The following is a 19,649-nucleotide window of genomic DNA, read 5'->3' as shown; positions in this document are numbered from 1 at the left end:
AAGGATTAACAGCAGGTTTACAGAAATGCGGTTTCGAAACAAAACAAAACAAAAAGCAAGCTACTATTCCACAGAAGGCATCTCCATTCCAGTACTTTTTGACATGGATACAGCAGAGTGGACCAGGAAGCTCCCAGGCACGTGGAGCTTCCCAGGAGCACCAGTTTTCACCTGGAAGTTGGTGTGAGGAAGATGGATTTAAGAGTTGGGGCTGAAGTGACCCCAAAACCAGCAGCAAAGCAGTTTGGGACTGCAGAGCTACCTCAGCTGGGGTGGGATCCAACACAGCTGAGGAAGTTCTGCTTCCCTCATGGATAAATTCCACCTCCTGCCTTTCCTGGCAGATGGAGAAGCGACCAGAGCCACCCCCAAGGAAGAGGTGTCAGAGCAGCTTCCCGGGATCTGCTCTGCCAGGATAAGAACAACAACTCACAGGCTCAGAGGCAGCAGTGACACCGCTGAGAATCCTGGGATCACCCGACTGCTGAACCTCCCTCAGCTCCCAAAAACTCCCTCCACCGAAACACCAACTGCTCCAGAACCAACGGAAAGGGACTATGAAATGAAACACCCTGGAGTAAGTCAACGAGCTGAAGGTGATGTTCATGAACAACAAACAGTTTCCCCTCAGACGGGCTCCCAAGGCTTCCCACGGCGCTCGCCCAGGTGGGAATTTCGAGCCATCACGGGATACTTCCCATTTTCCTTCCCTATGACAATACACAGAACCAGAACTGCAGCTGAAAAAACCACAAATAATGACCCCTCCACTCCCCCCCCAAGCAGGTCACCCTGCAGCAGAAAGAGGGGTTCAGTACAATCCAGATGATCCAACCGCAGCGGCGTTGGCTTCATTTGACTGTATTTAAATAAAATTAACGCATTAAAAAAAAAAAAAAATTAACAGGCACTACAATTCCCTGGCAGTGCTGAGAGCACCGAGCCCAGCCCCACGAGGCTGTCCCCACCCTCCCTGGGCCGTCGGGGGGCGGGGTGGTGTCACACAAAACACGAGAAGCCACAACATTTTCACGAAGCAACGTTAACCAAAAATAGAATCCCAAGGCAGCTCCCAGCCGGCGTCCGGCTCGTGGGGCCGAGGTCCAGGGGATCCTGGGGAGGAGATGCCAGGGCAGTGGGAGCACAGGAACACGTGGCTGCCCCACTGCAGCCCCGCCCAGGCTGGGCAGTCCTTGCAGGTCCCTGCAGCCCTCAGAGCTTCTTGAGGCGACTGTACATCTCCCTCTTGCTCTTCTCCCCGGCCCAGGTCCGGCTCTTGGTGCGGAACCTCTTCAGGTCCTCCTTGAAGTCCTTGTGGTGCATGGGGCGGTAGCTCTGCGGCTCGCAGAAGCTCTGGGGGAAGAACGGGAGCTGGGGTCACCAGAGTGGTGATCCCAGCACCGGCAGCCGCTGGAACAAACAGGGACAGACCCACCCCGTCCTGTCCAGACAGGAGCTCCGTGACAGACACACGGAGCCCGGGGATATTCGGGTTACAGCCATCCAAACAAGGGCTTTGTGTCCGGGGCTGTCATCCCAAATTTCCTGGCAGACAAGGCACAGGCTCGAGCTGGCTCACCGTTCACCTTGGAACGGCACGGACTGCGAGGACGGTCCAGCTCAGTTGGTCAGAGCAGGGCGCTGACCGCGCCAAGGTCGCGGATTCCACCCACGTAGGGACCAACGATGGCTGCGGGTGCCCTCCAGCTCAGAGCATTCCACGATCCCCGTGGCCCGGGACAGCTCCCGGCTCCCAGGGAGCCGCCCTCGGCTGTCCCGTGCTGCCACCTTGAGGCCTCGCTCCCTCCCTCCCTCCTCAGGACAAGCCAAAGGCCGGCGGCCCTCAGCCCAGGGGAGCCGACATCCCACAGGGAAGGAGCTGACAGCCCCATCCAGCTGGCCACGGATCTCCCAAGGGATGATTTTTGCAAGTGTGGGGGCCTGAGGTCTGTTTGTGCCAGAGAGGACAGATCCCAGGAACGCTGGGACCATGGAAATGCTGCAGGAGCCAAGTGACAGGAGGAATCCCAACCCTGAAGTGCTGGGAAGAGCTGGGGTGTGGGGTTTAGTCTCCTTGTCTCAACTAGAGGCTGCCAACTCCAAGCTCAGGTTTTCCATTTTGCTGGTTTAGGACTGTACAAGTCCTCAGGTTTCCACTTATTATCCAGCAATTACTGTCAAGCTTTGTCTTCTCCCCTTCTCTGAGCAGGCTGAAATCCCTTCTCTGAGTGACAGTTTGCTCTAAAGGGGCAGAAACCACTTCTATTTTATTTCTGAGACAAGTGGAAAAGCCCTTCAGCTATTGGCAGGAAGACAGCTCCAAGACATGGAACAGGCTGAGCTGCTCTGGGAGCAGCCCACTGAGAGAGAAAGAGGAGGAAAAGCCCCCCGGTCAACCCACTCTGCCCCAAAGAGAACTTTGAGGAGGAATTAATTAATATTACTTATCTATTTTTTCCTCCTCTGAGTGTGAGAGAGACCAGAGAAAGGCTTGGGTTGGAGGGACCAAAAAGATCTTGTTCCACCCCTGCCGTGGGCAGGGACACCTTGCACTGTCCCAGGATGCTCCAAGCTCTGTCCCACCTGGCCTTGGGCACTGCCAGGGACAAGGAACCCACGTTACTCACCTGGCACCTCGAGAAGAAATCCTTGTAGCCCCCCTTGAGCACGTAGAGCTCCGGGTAGTGTAGGTTGGGGTACTCATTGCTCAGCCTGTCCTGCTCCCTCACAAACCGGCACCTGCAGAGGGGAAAACCCCGTGTTTAATCCCACACTCGACCAAGAACTGCCAAACCTGCGCCCCAAACTCCCCATCCCACTGCTCAGGGAGAGGCTGAGGAGCCCCACGGCCACAGTTCAGAGGCTCTTCCTTTCCCCTCTGATCTCCCAGTGCTCCAGCCCAGCCCCAGGCTGTGCCAAACCCCCTGCCAGAGGTGCTCAACAACTGGAGGCAGCCCAGCCACTCCGGGCCCAGCTGTGCAGCATTCCCTTCCCCAGGGAGAGCAGCTCACATGCGAGGGCCCCGCTCCGAGGAGAACTCGCAGTGGAACACCACGATCACCCGCTTGTTCTCCGACGGCTGGATCGGCTTCTTCAGCAGGAAATTCTGCACCTCCTCCTCCATGTGGAGGTTTATGGCACCCTGGGGAAGGGCAGAGTGCAGGCAGTGAGGGGAAGGGAAACAGCCACGAACTCATCCCACTTCCTTGGGAGGCGATTGCTCCTCTGGGTTTGCTGGAGGAGCTCCGGAACCCGCTCCCAGCGCGGCTCCAAACCCCACCAGGACACCACGGACACTCCGCAAGTGGCTCTGTGTCATTCCCCAGCCAGGAATTCCTTCCCCGTATCCCATCTATCTGGGAAGCCATTCCCTGTGTCCTGTCCCTCCATCCCTTGTCCCCAGCCCCTCTCCAGCCCTCCTGGAGCCCCTCTAGGCGCTGGAAGTGGCTCTAACACCACAACGTGTCTGGGTGACCTGCTGCTCCCGGCTACAATTTACACAGCCGTTCGTTCTTTGAAGCCTGTCACTGAAATGAAATTTAACCTTCCAATTTTAAAAGATAGGATGATGTTGGACAGCGAGTGTCACATCCTCCTCTGGGACCTCTGTCACCCTGAGGGCCACAGGCCCCTCCTCTGCTGACAGAGAGCACAATGTCCCCTCCTTTGAGGGAACAGTCACTTCATGACCCACACGTGAGCTCAGCGTCCGAACCCAGGCAGCATGTCAGGATCCCAGAGGGGCCCCTCAGGAATAACACAGGGATTTTCATCCACAGGGCCTCGGATAAAAGGGATCTGCAGCTTCAGACCACCTGCACTGCATACCTTGATGTGTCCCCCTTCGTACTCATAGGGGTATCTACAGTCAATTATCACACACTGCTTGATGAAGCTCTCAAACTTCCCAGTCAGCACAGACACAATCTGAGGAGAAAAACAAAAAAGACCACAAAAAGCAGAGCTCAGTTGTTTCAGGCCATTTTTGTGCTGCTCCCCAAACCCCCACTGAAGAACTTTTGCAGCTCCCTTGGAGCACTCACCATTTCGGAGTCGATGTATTTTAAGTCTTGATGTTTCCCATCGACAGTGTCAAATAAATAACTCTGGAAGAGACAGGATGGAGAAATTTCCAGCTGTGAGTCACGTGGGTGACAGCGTAGCATCCAGCAGTTCACTCTCTGACAGATACTCTGCTGGCCAGAATCTCTGCAGGACTGAAAACTCCCAAGAATGCTCAAATCAGGCACAGAATTTAGTTTTTGGCTCCTACAGCAGAGGGATTTTTTTAGGGCTTTAACCACAAATGGATCACTTTGTGTCTAACCTGGGACATCCCCTTCTCACCAACAGCCTCCCCTGGTTGTTCGAGGATCAAAGAATTGTTAAGGTTGGAAAAGACCTCCAAGATCAAGTCCAAAGAAGCAAGGCAGGTTTACGAGGGAACAGAAAAGCCTCTATAAAGGGAAGTGTTTTTCTGGGCTGCTTTGAGACATCCCCACCAAGAGAGGCCCTTAAAGCACTTCATTCACCACTTGGCCGTGGAATCTCTGGAATTACCTTGGAGAAGTCCCCGATAAGGTCTCTCTGGTCACTGTCCAAGATGCTCTCGATCTCTGCAGTGGAGGGCTGGGCCCTCACCAGCTTCAGGCTCTGCAGGACACAGGTCAGAGATCCATGAGCACCGAGGGCAGACACATCCCATTCCCTGTTTCCCAGAGCTGACAGCTTGGAGTGCATTCCCAAGCCCGGAACTTGCCCCCCTCAGCTTCCCTGCTCAGGGCAAAGCTCAGGTTCAGGACTGTGGAATTGCTGCCCCAAAGAATCCACCTGGAAAAGCTCCCACCACCCAGACCCCGACTCTGCATCTCCCCTCATCAATCCTCCGCCACAAAACTCCATGCTGGAGCCACCAACCGCTGAGTCCTCCGAAGTTTCAGGCAGGCTTTTCCTCTTCTTGCTTTTCCCTGGAGAGTTCTCCTCCTGGGATCTCTCCATCCTTTTCTGGGTGGTTCTTCCTGCAATGCTCGACATGGACGAAGAGCCAAACAACCGGCACCGCTTGGCCTAGGAGGGAGAAGAGGAGCTGAGTTGTCCAGCAAAGGTTTATAAAAGGAAAAAAACCCCAAAACGCCGGCTTTCAGATTATTCCAAACTCGGCCTTATTTAAGGTACCACCACTTGCACAGCAACAGGGGGCTGTTAATCTGAATTATCTAGGCATTACATTTCCAGTAACACTTGTTACCGGGGGAGCTTGGAGCACCATAAGCAAGATAAGGAGCCACCGAAGTGCTCCACACCAATTAGCAGCCAATTTATCAGCAGATTAAAGAGCTTTCTGCTGGAGCTCCTTCCCCACTCTGTTATCGGTGGATCAGGTTACAGCATTCCAGGTGAGGCCGTGCAGAGCAAATTCCACATATGCCAAGATTCTGATAAGGGCGAGTCAAGATCTTCTCACATTTATGAAGTGCAGGAAGAAACTTCTATGCCCATAAACGCCGATTGTTCCACACTGACAAAGTCGGCCAGGTGAACTGCTCCGGAGATTAAGGGGATTCTGCAGGGGGGTCATGCCAGGGCTTGTTCTGTTGGTTCTCAGGGATGCAGGAGCCAGGGGGATCACTTGTCCCAGCTGCCAGGGCAGTCCCTGTCCCTGTGTGGGGACACTCACCCGACTGTCCGCTCTCCTCATGACCAGGGGGGCTGTCCAGAGGCTGGACACGTCTGAGGGCATCTCCTCATCGTTCTGGGGAGAGAGGGAAGCTCATGCTCATCCATCCCACCACGGCGAGACACTGCAGGTCCAGCCCCTGCATGGCTCAGGCCAACATCCCAGCTGCCTGAGCAGCTTCAGGGATTTAACTCCATCATTCTTAAGGAAATGATGGAATTGAGCCGAACCACGTTGGAGAAGGCTGACTTTATCAATTCGTTGATTGATTAACAAAGATGGGTTTTAAGCATTTCAAACTCCCTTGGAGACAGTCTTGTCTTTAAGTGGCTCAAAGCAATCACCACCTCTGACTTTTTTCAGCAAGTTTCTAAAGAAAAAAATGCCAGCTGTTCAAATAATTCCCTCAGTTCTCAAAACTAAAAATAATTCACTTGTTCACACCCCAAATAAATCCCACTGGCTGCACTGGGAAAGAGCACTTACAGGAAAAAGACACCCCAGTGGGAGTTAGAAAAGATGATGAGAACTAATTAATCTCCTTGTGGGGGATGTCCCTGCCCGAGGCAGGGGCTTGGAACTGGATGAGCTTTAAGGCCCCTTCCAACCCAGACCAGTCTGGGATTCTGGAATTCCCAAAAAACCCAGCAGTCTGATCACCCTGACTGCAGCCAGAACACAGCAGACACATGGGGCAGAGCTGATTTGGGGATCTCCACCCTTTCCCCTCTGCACACACCTTCAAGTCCTGATCGTCCAGCAGCTCCAGGAAGCCATCATCATCCTCACTCTCCGAGGAGGGCAGGGAATGCTGCTGCAGGAAGGCTGCCCTGCAGTTCTCCTGATCCCCCGAGGCTGTTTCCCCCGTGGGCAGCTGAGAGGAGACAGAGGGAGTTTTAGCAGCATTCCCTCTGTTCCCTGCAGGACGCTGTAGCCACGGAGGGGCTGCCACAGCCCTCTGCACTACAGGGAACACCGTGGTTATTCCCAACCCTGAGCTGCAGCACAGGCAGGAAGCAGCAGGACGCTGGATCCAAGACTTGGCCCCCCAGCTGTGTTTCTGTGACACGATTTTTCAGTTGCTTTTTCTAAACAACAAGGTACGAATAAGGTGAATTTCCTCCCTGGATGTCACATCTGGACACAAAACCCAGCTGCATTTACACACTTGGGTTTGTTGTTCCAAATGCATCTGCCTGAACGTTCAGTATCAGCTTTACTAATTAATTCAATCCCACATCAATGTCCACACTTCCTTCAGTCACTGAGCAGAACCTCAGCTCTGTGCTGACTCATCTTTCCCCCAGAAAAACGTTTCAAATTTCTCATGAGCCAAAGGTGAGAAGAATGTTCTTATCTGGCAGAAAAATAAGTTTTTCTATTTGGCACCCGACTGACATCACAATTAACTTTGATGCCAGAGAATTAGGTGAGAATTAGTTAAAGAGAACCAACCACCTGAGCTGGAGATGAATTCGGCCTTGCTCCAGGAACAGCCCTTCCATCACGGAAGCCACGAGAAGCTGGCTTGGTCGGCTTCTTAAACTCAAACGATTCCTGAAATAAAAATAAAACCAGCAAAATGATCATTTTACCAAAATTACAAACTGTGTTAAGTTGCTTGGATCCTTTTATCTTCTCAAATTTTTTAAACTGCCTGACATTTTGGGTTTAAGCTCCCTGCTGCCAACAGGAACAGCACGAAGGTGAATGTTTTCAAATTAAAGATGTTACAGGAGCGTTTCTTTCATCTAACATAATCCATCATTTATGCTCCTAGCATCACCTACAGGCTTCAGGGCTTTTCTATTTCTGTCAGTCAGTTCTCTGCAGAATAAATCATTCGTGGAGGCAGCCAAGGCTGTGTCCTGACACAGGATTCCCAGGGCAGACCCAGACACTGAACCCAAGATGAAGCAGGATTCCCCATGGCAGCAGTGGGAAGTGAGGGGGTGACCTCCCCAAACCCCTCCTGGAGGCAGCTCTTGTCCAGAGCAGGCAGTGGGAATATCTTCCTTTGCCACAGCCAGAAAGGGAGTCAGGCTCAGTGGCACAAAGGCAGAACTGGGCAAAGTCTTCCCAACTTTTATTAACTTCCCAAGAGTTTGCGGCCACTCTAACCAGAGCTGCAAGTTCCCTTCAGAAAAACTGAAGGCCTGCAGAACAGCCTGGCAGGGAGCAACAGAAGCCTTTCCCATCACATTCCCTGTGCAGGGATTTGCCGATCCAGCTGGCCCTCCCCTCCCACCAGAGGCAACAGGAAACGGCACTTACATTTTCCTTATTCTCATCCTGCTCCAAAGGCTGGAAAGCATCAGTGTCCAGAGAGTCAGAGTGGTTTCTCTTCAGAGCAGGGCTGGAGCCCAGCAGGCTTTGCTACAACACAGAAGGCACAGGTCAGCACTGTGCATCAGCCCTTGCACAAAGCACATTTCCAGCACTAAAGGGGTTAATAAAGACTGGAAAGTCTCTGACTACAAACTCTGCACACTCCCTGCAGGAATCCTCTGCTGACATCTTGGTACAGGGAGCAAAATGCTCCAGTGCACCAGTGATGGAGCCGCAGCACGGAAAATTTCACGCTAAATTAAGTGAGATCGGGAATTTACAAACTGCAATTTTGACATTAGGCACCCCAGCAGCCGGTGTTGAAGCCAGAAAATTAACAAGTATTCAACCAAAACCATGCTAAACCCTTTAACATGTATGAAACAACAATCCCACTCTCACTTACTGGCAGGGAATGGATTCTCCTGAAAGGGATTCGAAGGCTGCAACGAAAAAGAACCAAAAATTTATTTCAGCACTGTGCTTTAAAAGGCAGTGACACGAACAGAAATCGCCCCCTAATTCCATAATCTAAAAGAGACATCGAGGAGGAATTTGTAATAGAATTATACTCACTTCAGCCTGCTGGATTTGATTGCTTTCTCAAACCTAAAAGCAAAAGATCAAAGGTTGGACTTGGAAGGCCTTGGAGGTCTTTCCCAAATTAAATGGTTCTGTGGCTCTTAAGGCACAGACTTAAACCAAACGTTTAAAAATGCAATCTACACAGATTTTGGTGCAGCCCCAGCCCGCAGGGCAAGGTGCCAGTGCCATGTGGTTGGCAGGACACCCTGCTCAGAGCCAGCACTCCGGTGCCCTGAGCAAGTGCAGGGCCAATCCCAGCATTCCAGCTGTGGAGCACATGGAGCAGCGCAGCAGAGGGAAACCCTCCCCAGGCCTCATTAGCCCAGGTTTGTTAATGATGCCACCAGCCAGGTTTAACACAGGGGCACTCACGTGTCGTCCATGGTGTCATGCGAGGTCGCAGGGCCGGGAGAATCCAAAGCCAAACCTGCAGAGGAGACACAGATTTCCCACTGATTTACAGCCAGATTTCCACAGAGAAACCCAGGAAATTCGTGTGGAAAGCCCCCATCTGCAGCCTCACCTGGGTGCAGAATAAATAAAAAGAGTTACAGCCACTCCCCACCGTGGGGTTTGGCTGTGCATCATCAAGTGCCAGTGCTTGGGGAAAAACGGGGATAATTAAAAACAGCCCCCCAAGCCCTGCCTGGGCTCTCACATGCAACAGAGTGCTCTGCTTATCCACCACACACCTTAATAAACAATTTAGTCCTTCAGGGTTTTGTTGGGGTTTTTTTAAGCCATGTTTTTAGCTACACCTCATCCTGCGAAGAAATTTTGGGCTCATTCCGAAAAACAAGGAGTCAAAAGGCCCTTCTGAATGTCCTGGAATTAACAGGAAGCACTGCAGCAGCACAAACCAAGCACAGCTTTACAGCCCCACAGCATTTCAGCACAGACACATCCAAAGTCACTCCAAAAAGTCACTCAGGACTCCTGAGAAGCCACAGAAAGTGAGGATTGAGCAAGTTGAGCTGGCTGCTCTGTCCTGCTCTGTGGTTTGTGAGCTGTACTCGTGCTTTAGCACTTCTTTAAGTTCTTTTTTTAGGCTGAAAGTGCCCTCAGAATGGGTGGAAACTGTGATTTCCCTGAGTCGGAGCAATGAAGCATCAGAAGGAATCTACAAGCTACGGGGTGAGAGCTTATTTCATTTTCAGTGACAAAACATCTCGTATGAAAAACAGGAAATCCTCCCAGGAAGTACCAGATCTGAGGGGTTTCAGATCACTCCCCCAGCTCCTGGTCACAAGAAAACACAGGGCAGAGCCGCTCACTGGCAGTTGGGGTTTAAAGAGAAAACACAGTGAGGGCTTGCCAGAGTCCCCAAGACAATTAAAGCAAAAAAAACCCAAAAAACCCCATCCAGAGCCCAAAGCTGAGCTGCACAGGCTTCCTGAGGGGTTTTCCACCCTCCTTCCAAGAGCACAGGAATGAGAAGGGGCTGCAGGCAGGGAGAGTCCACTCTCCAAACCCTGGGAGCCATGTAAAAGTGTAAAAGCTTTCATTATTAATTCATTAATCATCAGTTATTCATTGAGGAAGCCCCTACCTGAGTCTGTGGACTCCAAGGACGCTGACCTGTGTAATCCATTTTTGGTTCCCACGTCTTGCTCCGGGTTTTCATGCTGCCTGGAAAGGAAATTCGGGGTTTGCTTTAAAAGCAAGAAATGCAACGCTGCAGGTAGGTACAGCACAGGTGGCCATCATCTGGATTCCTATCAGAGCCCAGTTATCCCTCCAGGAAATGCAATCCTCTCCCTGGCAGCCACTCCTTTGACTCGGGTTTTGCAGAGAAAATTGTCAAATTTCTGATCCCAACCCATTTTTGATCAATGGTTACCTCCCAAACTTTTCTTTTATTTGCTAAACCTCAGTGCTCAGAGAGGAGAAAATCACGTGGAGCCCCACGTATATAAAGGAAAAGCATTTTGAGTGAGGCTCCAGCACCTGGTTAATTAAAGAAAGTAGCCAGGGCTACAAAAATCAAAGGGCTGAGTAATTTCCACGAGCGGGGGGATCTGCCAATGCTTTGCAGGAATCCCGGGAATCTGAAGGAGGGATTTCCTAAAGCAGAAACCAGGAGGACAGAAAATGAACAAGCAAAAGCCAGGAGGGTCTCATTGAGACCTGAGCGAGCCAGGACAAAAAACCGGGAGCCACAAAAGGGGGAAAACTGTGGGAATAATGGGATTAGAGGAGTTAAGAGAGCAGGAAAATAGAGCAGCTGCGCCTGGAATTCTGGAGGAGCGATTGCAACACCTGGCACTCGGGAGACAGAACAGAGAGGAGGAGGAGGAGGCTGGGATGGAACTGGGGAGGCAGGAAGGACACGGAAGGGACACAAAGGTATTCGGGGGACAAGGGGAAGCCCAGGGAAGGGAGAAGGTGGCCCAGAGCTTGGATCCATGTGGGATGGGGGGCAGCAGGAGACAATAGAGGGGAGGCATCACCAAAGGGTGACCCTAAAGGAAGTCGGCAAGGTGGGAGGGCTAAAACTGAGGCCTCGTGGGTGGGCTCCAGGGAAAGAAACAGCTCCGGGAGAAGAAACGGCTCGGTTTTTTTGGGGGAAGAGGTGCTGCAGCCCCCGGGTTTAGCCGTGGGGAGGGGGCCTGGAAGGAGAGGAAGCAGGATGAGCCCTCAGTGCCTCAATCCTTGGGGGGGAAAGGAGGAAGAAACCCCCAAGGCCTCCATGGGGGGGTGGGAGGAAAAGAAAATGAGGGATCCACGAGGCCTCGCTGGTTTTTTTGGGGAGGTGAGGGCAAACGAACACCCCGAAGCCTTCCTTCTGGAAGGAGAGGGGGAATAAAGAAATAAGGGCGTAAAGCCATTCCGGAGGGTCTGCGGAAGGGGGGTGAAGACATCCCTGGGGCTTTGGGGCTTGTGAGGGGGGGGATAGAGACATCCCAGGGGTTTGGAGGTGGTTTTTTTAAATTTATTTTAAGGGGGGGGGGGGGGGGGAGGGAATTCCATAAGGCTTCACCGCGCGGGAGGGAATGACGGGGGCGGACGGGACGGAAGGAAAATGACTCCTGGAGGCCTTGGGGCTTTTTATACATGGGGCAGCCTCCCTGGGCCTCGCTTCGGGTCCGGGACGGGGAAATAAAGAAAACGCCTTGGAGAGGGGACAAAACGCCCCGGAGGGGGGACAAAGTGCCCCGGAGGGGTGAGGGCGAGGAGGAAGGGGGGCTCCCTTGGCACGGGAGGAAGAAGAGAGGGATAACCCCTCCAAACCTCGTGTTTTTTGGGGGGCGTCCCGACAGAGGCGATAAAAAGCGGGGGCTGCCCGGGCCCAGCGCTCGCAGGGCCCCGCGCCCCGACTCACCCGCGCCCCAGCTGCTCCATGGTGAGGCGGAGATCGGAGACAGGCGAGAGTTCATCCTGAAAGAGCGCCTTAACCACGGCGGGCGAAGCGGGGGACGCCGGCGAGAGCAGCAGGAGGCGGCGGCGGTGCGGAGCGCTCGGCGTGGGATCCATTGGGAGTGGGAACGGGAATTGGAAGCGCCGCCGTCCCGTCCCTGCCGTCAGCGCGGCCGCCGCAGCCTTTTGACCCCAACGGGTGCCCGTCGCCCGCTCCGAAGCTGGCGCCAAACCGTGGCTCAGCCAATCAGCGCGCGGCGCCCCGCTGGGGGCGGGTTGTTTTTTTTCAAACCTCCCCTCCCACCGCGCGCGCCCCGGCCAGTAGGAACGGCGGCGGCGCGGCCAGGCCCCGCCCACGGCTGTTGCTTGGCGTCGCTCTGGACAAATAGGAAAGCAAGGGAAAGGGCTGGCGGGGGGCAATGCGCGCCAGTGATGTCAGACTACATTTCCCAGCATTCCTAGCAGGCACAGAGCGCTAGCGCTCTCTGCGTTGCACGCCGGGGAATGTAGTTCCCGCCTCACCGCGGCGCCTCTGCCGCCATGTTTCCGGCCGTCTCCCTTCAGCCTGGGCGTGAGGGGAAAATGGGGAAAGACGAAGGGAAAAAGGCATAAACTAAGCAGATAGCACGGCCTCGCTGAGACAAAGAGCCCTTCCCAGATAATTTCTCCTCAAAGAGCCCTTCCCACGTAATTTCTTATCAAATGAGCTCTCGGTGAGAACAAAAGCCACTTAATGAGGTGTTTGGGGAGCGGCTGGGGAAGTAAGGCAGTGCGCATCCCCGTGACACCGCCGAGCGGGAGAAGGGAGACTTGACAGTCCCCCACTTGTACTCCACGTAAACTCTTTAGGACACGCAGCTTCTCCTCAGCTCGGGGACGGCAGATCTGCGCTGTCCAGTCCCTAGCAGATCCTGTCATGGCTCTCCAGTGGTTCTGGAGGCTGCCGTCTCCAGCTTTGGATCCGGGGGACCTCCAGGACACGACACACTGTGTCCCTGTGCCTGGGCCCTGCCACCCGCCAGCGACACAATGCTCCCAGTTCCTGGATTAGACCGTGGGGTGTTTGCTCCTTCCCTGAGCATCCCAATCTCAGAGATCCCCCCCAATACGCCCGGCTCCCGCTGCTCCTCCAGCTGTGCCCTCACTCCCACGCTCCCTCCCTGAACATCTTCCTTTTTACAAACTTTCTGAGCCGTTATCACCACTATTATCAGTTATCACCGCTATTGCCAGCTCGTGGCTCCGGCCTGACTTTCCTGGGTGTGGGGTGGCTGGCATGGACAATCAGAGCCTTTTCCCTCCTCCGTCCCAATTATTAGATGGCCTCAGTGCCCACAGGGGAGAGGCAGGACACCATCGCCGTGGGATCCAGCCAGGACCAGCAGCACGCAGACACCCCCAGGCACGACCGTGCTTCTTTAATGCTCCAAAGGACTTAGCAGGAGGAGATGCAGAAAACTGCACGAGGGCATGCAGCTCAGGCAGAGCTGCAGTGAGTGTGTGCAGTGTGCTGCCATTCCCACACCTCCGCCTTTGCTTAGGGCGCGGGCCTGGATCTGGGCTGCTGCTGCATAGTGACAAAAATACGGGCAGGCTTTCTCAGTGAAGGTGGTCTGAAACTGCACGATCTCCGTCATGTTCTCTGCGTTGTAGAAGGTCACTTGGCCCGCTTGGTGGTCCAGGTGGACCCTGATCCTCCGGAGCTGTTCCGTCAGCGGGTCGGGGGCCACGCGGTCCGTTTTGTACTTGCCGTCGCAGTCCAGTCTCAAGGCCCAGATCTCCTTACATGTGCGCAGGAGGTCTGGCTCCTTCCTGCGCAGGGACTCCAGGGCCACCCCACGGCCCAGGCCTTCTCTTTCTCGACCTCCACCTCCCAGTAATGCCTCCCAGACGTGAAGCCCTGGGAGCCCAGGAGCGCGGCGTTGCTCGTGAACCTCTTGGAGACGTCAGGGAGGTTTTGATTTCCACCTCTCCACCGGATGGTTTTGTAGTCCTGTGAGAGGACTACAAAAGGACCTGCCGTCTCTGGGTCCAGCGTCACCTTCTCTAATGGATGACAGAAACATCGGTCTGTGCCTGCTGAGAAGAGAACCAGCACCTCTCCACCCTGCCCCACGGGGCTGGGACGTGTCCTGGGAGCACAGTGGGCGCTCCTGCAGCCCCCTGAAGTGGCATGGGACACAGGACCTTTACTGTCCCCACACAGGGACCCAAGGGTGAAAGGATGCTTCCTGAGGGAAGACCGAGCCAGGCAGTGTCCCCTCATGCAGGGGACAGACATGATGGGCTTTGCTAAATCTGCTCCCAGATCTGCTGGATATTGCTGCCTGTGGGGTAATATCCAGCAGAGGCACTGCTGCAAGGCAGGAGAGCGGCCAGGCCAGTCCCTGCTCCTGTGACAAGTGTTCATCCAGGGGAAAACCAGCTCAGAACCCCGCCGAGCAACCAGGCAACCTCTCTCCGGAGCTGGAGCTGCCCATCCGTGAGGGATGTTCTGCTGCCATCCCGTGGCCATCCCACAAAGGCCGCACAGGTGTCACTGTGCAGCGTCACCACTCCAGACCCTCTGCGAAACCCACCCCTCCGGGGACTGCAGGGGGGGAAACTGAGGCACGACTGTCCTGTGCTCAAGTGCACTTTCCCAAAAACTCCGAGTGTGGAGAGCGGCTTCAGCACAAACGGCACCAGCCAGACCTCAACCCAGCGATGCTGCGTCACGTGGGCCCCGAGCGCCTGCAAAAGCACTTCTGATCATGCCTCAATGCCAGCTAAAAACACGTACAGCCCCTCGGCTTAACTAGGCACAGCCTGCCACGGCCTCCCGCTGTCACAGGACAGCATCCCTGGTGCCGCCTGGCGCAAGGACAGACCTGGATTTTTACAGCAGGCCTAGTCAAAACAATAGGACTCAGTTCTAGACAGATACTGGGTTTAGACGTGGCCTGAGCCTATCTCTGCACCAAGGACATGAGGAAATGCATCCTGGAAAGGTTTTCCCCCTCAGTTTTGCTCATCAGTTCCAGAAACTTACCTCTTTTCCCATCTATCTCGCTCTGCAGGTCCACTGGAAGAAGGAAAGATGCATGAGTGTCTCTCCTGTGGCACCTTTCCTGCTGCCCATCAGGACAGCAAGCCAGGTGTGGAGCCCCAGGCTCTGGCAAAGCCCATCTCAGGGAAGGTTCCCATCTGGAGCAGGCGTTTTGCTCCTGACCCCCAGGCAGAGGCACCAGGCAGTGAGGATTTCCCGCTGCCAGCCAAGCCCAGGGGAAGCACAGCACGGAGCCAAGCGGAGCTTTACCTCTGAATTTGGCCACCATGTCCACAATCAACTGGATCATCTCCGAGATGCTCCAAATGCTCCTCTGCAGCTCCGGGAAAACTGCCTGTGGGATTGGGACCCTGGCTGCTTCACATCTGAGGGGAACAACAGGGAGAGGAGCTCTGGGCCCAGCCACCAGCCAGGGCCAGGAGGGGAACGGGGAAATCCCTGTAGCCACAGAACCCGGGGGGAGCTGTGTCCCAGCTATCAGCATAGGAACCCTATGGTTCTTTAGGAGGGGTGCAATGGCCTCTGGTTCCTGGTGACATCACATGAAATCCCACACACTCAGCGGGACAAACCACCTCTCTCCCGGCTCCTGCAGCGCTCCCAAACCTCTGCCCAAAGGAGCTGTGCAGGAGCAGAGCGACACCAAGCCTGTTCCATACCTGGTCAGGATTTTGCCGACATCCTGGAAGAGAGGAAACGCAGGTGAGCTCTGGCACTGCTGAGGGGGGGGAGGCAGCTCCAGTGGCTCCCCAGGTTAAGGGGGCTGGGGGTCACCCCAGGCCTCATGGCAACCCTCCCTTCCCTCAGTGTGCACGGCGTGGTGTCACGGCGTGGTGTCACAGCGTGGTGTCACAGCGTGCCCCTCCAGGGGTCACAGTGCTCAGGGGGGGTGCAGCCTCACCATGAGGAACTTGACCACCGGCTGGCCCTGCTTCTCCTCGATCTTCGTCATCATCGTGTCCAGCAGCAACCCCCTCTCCAAAACCGTGGTGTTGTATCCATTCCACTTCTCGACAATCTCCCAGGAGAGCTGACGGAGCTGGGCCAGCGGGATCCTCTGCTGCTCCTTCACGAACGTCGGCAGCTTGTCAAAGGTCCTGAGCACACACTGCATGTCCGACATCACCGTCTCCTGCAAGGCTCTGAGCCCGCCCAGCCTCCAGCTGCCCCCGCAGGGACACGGCCGCTGCAGGCAGGGGGCAAGGATCACACACAGGTTTTGGACAGGAAAGCAGGAAGAACAGAGAGAGGGGTGGCCAAGTGTGGATGTTGATGGGCCCAAGGAGGCCATGCGAGATGGACAGAGAGGGAAAGAGAAAAGAACGTTGTCACGGATTAGGAGATTAATATATATATATATGGGGAGTGGGAAAGATGGGACATTCCTGGGGAGGCAGGTGGGTGAGCAGTGGGGGGGGGCATGGAGAAGAACACACACCATCAGGTCAAAATTTCTCAAGTCTTCTTCATGCTTCAATCTTTCCTTCTGGTTTCGTAGAAAAGGCAGCTTGCTCTGGAGTGTCTCCTGGGGCAGGGATTAAAAAAAGGCATGTTTGGTCATTTCGGAGCGACATTCGCAGGAGGGAGATGATGTCACCAAACAATCCCTGTGGGTACAGTCACAGTCTGGGGAGCCACTGGTGGTGACCCCTGAGTGCCTGGGAGTGGGTTCTGAGCTCAGAGACAGCACCCACCCCTCTGAACTCACTTTAGTCAGGCTGGGGAGATCCCCGCCCACAGCTCTTATGGCCAGAAACATTTCTGGAATAATTTCATATGGAATCCCTGGAGTTTGTGGTTTGGGTTTTTTTTTTTTTAGTTGTTTTTTTAATTAGAAAAAACAACTTTCAGCATTTGGAATTGGGATTTCTGGCAAGAGGTTTGCAGTGACAGTAACAATGACTTAGACATGCTCCATAAATTTGCTGGAGTGTAGAAAAACTCTTCATGCTCTGAATCGTCTCCTGCGTTGCAGCAATTCGAGACCCCAGCCCACATTGTGGGGGACAAACCCTGCGTGGGGACAGCTGGGGCACAAGGGACCAGATGGGGACACAGAGGGGTGAGCAGTGAGAGAGACCTGGGCTCCTGGGTGGGCTGGGGCCAGGCAATGGGAGAACCAGCAGCCTCAGCAGGGTGGGATACAGGACCCCAAACTGGTACCTAGACAGCGACCCCAGGCAGCAGCCGGGTGAGCCCCCAGATCCGTGGCTGGACAGGGACACACCCTAACCCGTGTGTGGAGGGGAGCCAAACCGGTGGCCTGAGTGAAGGCTAGACCATGCTCAGAGGAGACCCACCATGCACGGAGGGCACCCAGACCCGCACCCAGAGGAGCTCAGGCCCAGAGCAGACCCCAGGCTGTCCTCGAGGAGCTCCCAAATGCCTTCCCAGACAGGACACTAACCTGTGCGCAGAGGGGACCCCTGCCTGCCCCTGGAGGGGATCCCAACCTTTGGCCGGAGGGGTCCCTGACCTGTTCGCCGAGGCCACCCCACCCCACCCCGGGCAGAGAAGGCACCCGGCCCCTCCCCGAGCCCCCGGCCCCTCTCGCGGCACCGCCCCGCACCCGCAGCTCCCGGGCGGTCACTTCGGCGGCCAGGACGCGGTGCCGGCGGTGCTCGGCGCCGTCCCGGCGGACCGTGCAGACCGGGGCGGCGCAGGGCTCGCACAACAGCGCCGGGGGCTTGCCGTGCTGGGGGCAGCTCATCCAGGGCGCGGGCCAGCTCCGCCACGTCGGCCAGCGTGCGGTTGGGGCGCAGCGAGTCGGGCTGCCCGCTGGAGAGGCGGAGGGGCGCGGGGGGTAGCCCAGCACGGCCGCCAGGCACCGCCGGCAGAAGCTGTGCCCGCACGCCGCGAGCACGGGCTCCGCCACCTCTCCTGGCACGGCCGGTAACCGCCGCGAACGGGAGCGATGGGGCGGCGCCGGGGCGGGGCGCGACGGGAAGGAGCCGGGCTGCGGGGCCGGGGACGGGCTGGGGCCGTGAGCGTGTCTGTCTGTCTGTCTGTCTGTCTGTGGGCGTGCATCCGTGTCATTACACACACCCGCGTGCGTGCCGCTGTACATCCGTGTCACCGCATGTGCGTCGATGTGTGTGCCTCTGTGCGCGTGTGTCTAAGGTTGCAATGCAAGATGTAACCAGAAATGTGTATTTTATCCCCATCTGTTGAAATCAGGTGGAGCAGTGGTTTTTATCTCTTCTCCGAGGGAGGGGCGTGGGTTTATTCTCTGTTAAGGGGCCAGCTGTTAAAACCAGGTGGGGCAGTGGTTTCTTTATCCACTCCAGGACTCATCCTCCCTCTGGGGCATATCTGCTGGTAAAGAGCCCTCGAGGCTCACTGCAGGGCTGATACAATTCCATCATCCCATGGGGAGATGCTCCACCCAGGGCGAGGAGCCCAGCATTCCTACCTGGATAAAACCCGAGATTTGGTTCACCAGGGCAGCCTGTTGCCACTGGATTCCCAGAGGAAGACTGGACCCATCTCCACCACCACTGCACCTTCAGAGGAAAACTTCACCCTTCTCCAGGATCATCTCTGCTCCAACAGAACCACATCTGTCACTGCAGGAGAACTGCAGCCACCATTGAATAGGACTGCTGCTAACACCCTGGCCAACAGCAGCTGCAGAAGGGGAGGGCTGCAGTGAGTGTGAGTGTGTGAGCCTTCATCCCAGCCTTCCCCCAGGCTGCAGCCAGCACGGTGCTGCCAGCACCTGTGGATGCCCGGGATGCTTGGATTAATTTAATCTTTAATAACCTGGAACGCATTGGGGAGCTTCACCCTGCCTCGGCCCTGGTGGCTGGTCGGAGCTGGCGAGCAGGAATCCCTTCCCCAGGCCTTGCATCGGGATCCTTCCCGAGGCCTGGCTGTCCCCAGAGCCGCTGGGCTGGGTTAATGCAGTTTTAAGGGATTGTGTCGGGGCGGCAGCTGCGCCGTGCAGGAGCTGAGGGTAATCCTGTGCTGCCTCCCTGCGCTGCCAGACCCGGCCTGAAATCCCCCCAAACCCCCCGGCTGCTCCTGGGCAGGAGGGCTCCAGCTTCACCCCTGCACCCCACGGCTGCCAGTGACTCTGTGTCTCCTTTCTTCTCAGCCCAGCTCCAAAACACCCAGAGAGCAGCAGCAGCACTTGGGGAAGGAGAACTCCTCGAGCTGCCTCGTTCTTCTCTGCCTGCTGCGGGTCCGCATTGTCCCTTCTGTGCTGCTGCCGTGGGCTCAGGGCCAGAGGGTGCTGGGTGCCCAAAACCAACCCCCCATATTCAGCCATCAGTTCTGCTCCTGCTCCACCCTCCTGTGCTGCCAGCCAGGCCCAGGGAGTGTTTTGGGGAGCACCATCCACCCCCTGTCAGGATAAAGCAGTCGAAGAAATCCCCCTCCAGGCAGTAGCTGCCCTGCCATGGCCGTGCCCTGCTGAGCGTCCCTGCCACCCCACTGCCAGCTTCCCTGCCCCGGTGGGTCCCCAGGCCCTGGGCCAGCAGCTGTGACAGATCATGACAGTGCTTCCAGCCCACTGTCCCTGCAGCACCCCGGGGTGACAGCCTGATGTCCCCACTCATCTGGAGCCTCTGGGGTGCTGTCTGGGGGTACACTGCCCATCTCACACCCAGGAGGGGACAGCGGTGGCTCCTGCTTGTCCCCTGTTCCTGGAGC

At 55.7% G+C, this 19,649-nt stretch overlaps 2 protein-coding genes across 2 annotated transcripts; both read right to left on the bottom strand.

Moving 5' to 3' along the window:
* Positions 1–432: 432 nt before the first annotated feature.
* On the bottom strand, positions 433–12,123 carry CDC25A (cell division cycle 25A). The gene is made up of 16 exons (XM_066202701.1): positions 11,913–12,123; positions 10,140–10,219; positions 8,963–9,017; positions 8,582–8,614; positions 8,412–8,448; positions 7,952–8,053; positions 7,136–7,234; positions 6,417–6,551; positions 5,678–5,752; positions 4,918–5,067; positions 4,561–4,653; positions 4,044–4,106; positions 3,829–3,927; positions 3,012–3,142; positions 2,628–2,739; positions 433–1,353 (listed from the first exon to the last, which is right to left on the bottom strand). The coding sequence occupies exons 1-16, from the start codon at positions 12,062–12,064 to the stop codon at positions 1,213–1,215; spliced, it is 1,557 nt and encodes a 518-aa protein (XP_066058798.1). The 5' UTR covers positions 12,065–12,123; the 3' UTR covers positions 433–1,212.
* Positions 12,124–12,507: 384 nt separating this feature from the next.
* Positions 12,508–18,063, bottom strand: LOC136300592 (E3 ubiquitin-protein ligase TRIM7-like). The gene is given in 11 exon segments (XM_066203094.1): positions 12,508–12,512; positions 13,473–13,787; positions 13,790–13,993; positions 14,979–15,011; positions 15,246–15,361; positions 15,656–15,678; positions 15,898–16,128; positions 16,435–16,521; positions 17,566–17,701; positions 17,703–17,772; positions 17,775–18,063. Coding segments are annotated over 11 exon segments (1,509 nt in total).
* Positions 18,064–19,649: the final 1,586 nt, after the last annotated feature.

Source organism: Chamaea fasciata, unplaced genomic scaffold (genome assembly GCF_029207755.1).
Source record: "Chamaea fasciata isolate MVZ Bird 193981 ecotype frontalis unplaced genomic scaffold, bChaFas1.0.hap1 SCAF_1, whole genome shotgun sequence".
Lineage (NCBI taxonomy): Eukaryota > Metazoa > Chordata > Aves > Passeriformes > Sylviidae > Chamaea > Chamaea fasciata.
The sequence above is the reverse complement of the archived record's forward strand: the minus strand, read 5'-3'. Positions and strand labels throughout refer to the sequence as shown.

Excerpts from the sequence above, each read along its gene's own strand:
- CDC25A (XM_066202701.1), bottom strand. The coding sequence starts at position 12,064 with ATGGATCCCACGCCGAGCGCTCCGCACCGCCGCCGCCTCCTGCTGCTC. Across the intron at positions 6,552-7,135 it reads CGAATTCATCTCCAGCTCAG|CTGCCCACGGGGGAAACAGC; the intron begins GTGGTTGGTTCT and ends GTCTCCTCTCAG. Across the intron at positions 3,143-3,828 it reads ACGAAGGGGGACACATCAAG|GGTGCCATAAACCTCCACAT; the intron begins GTATGCAGTGCA and ends GCCCTTCCCCAG.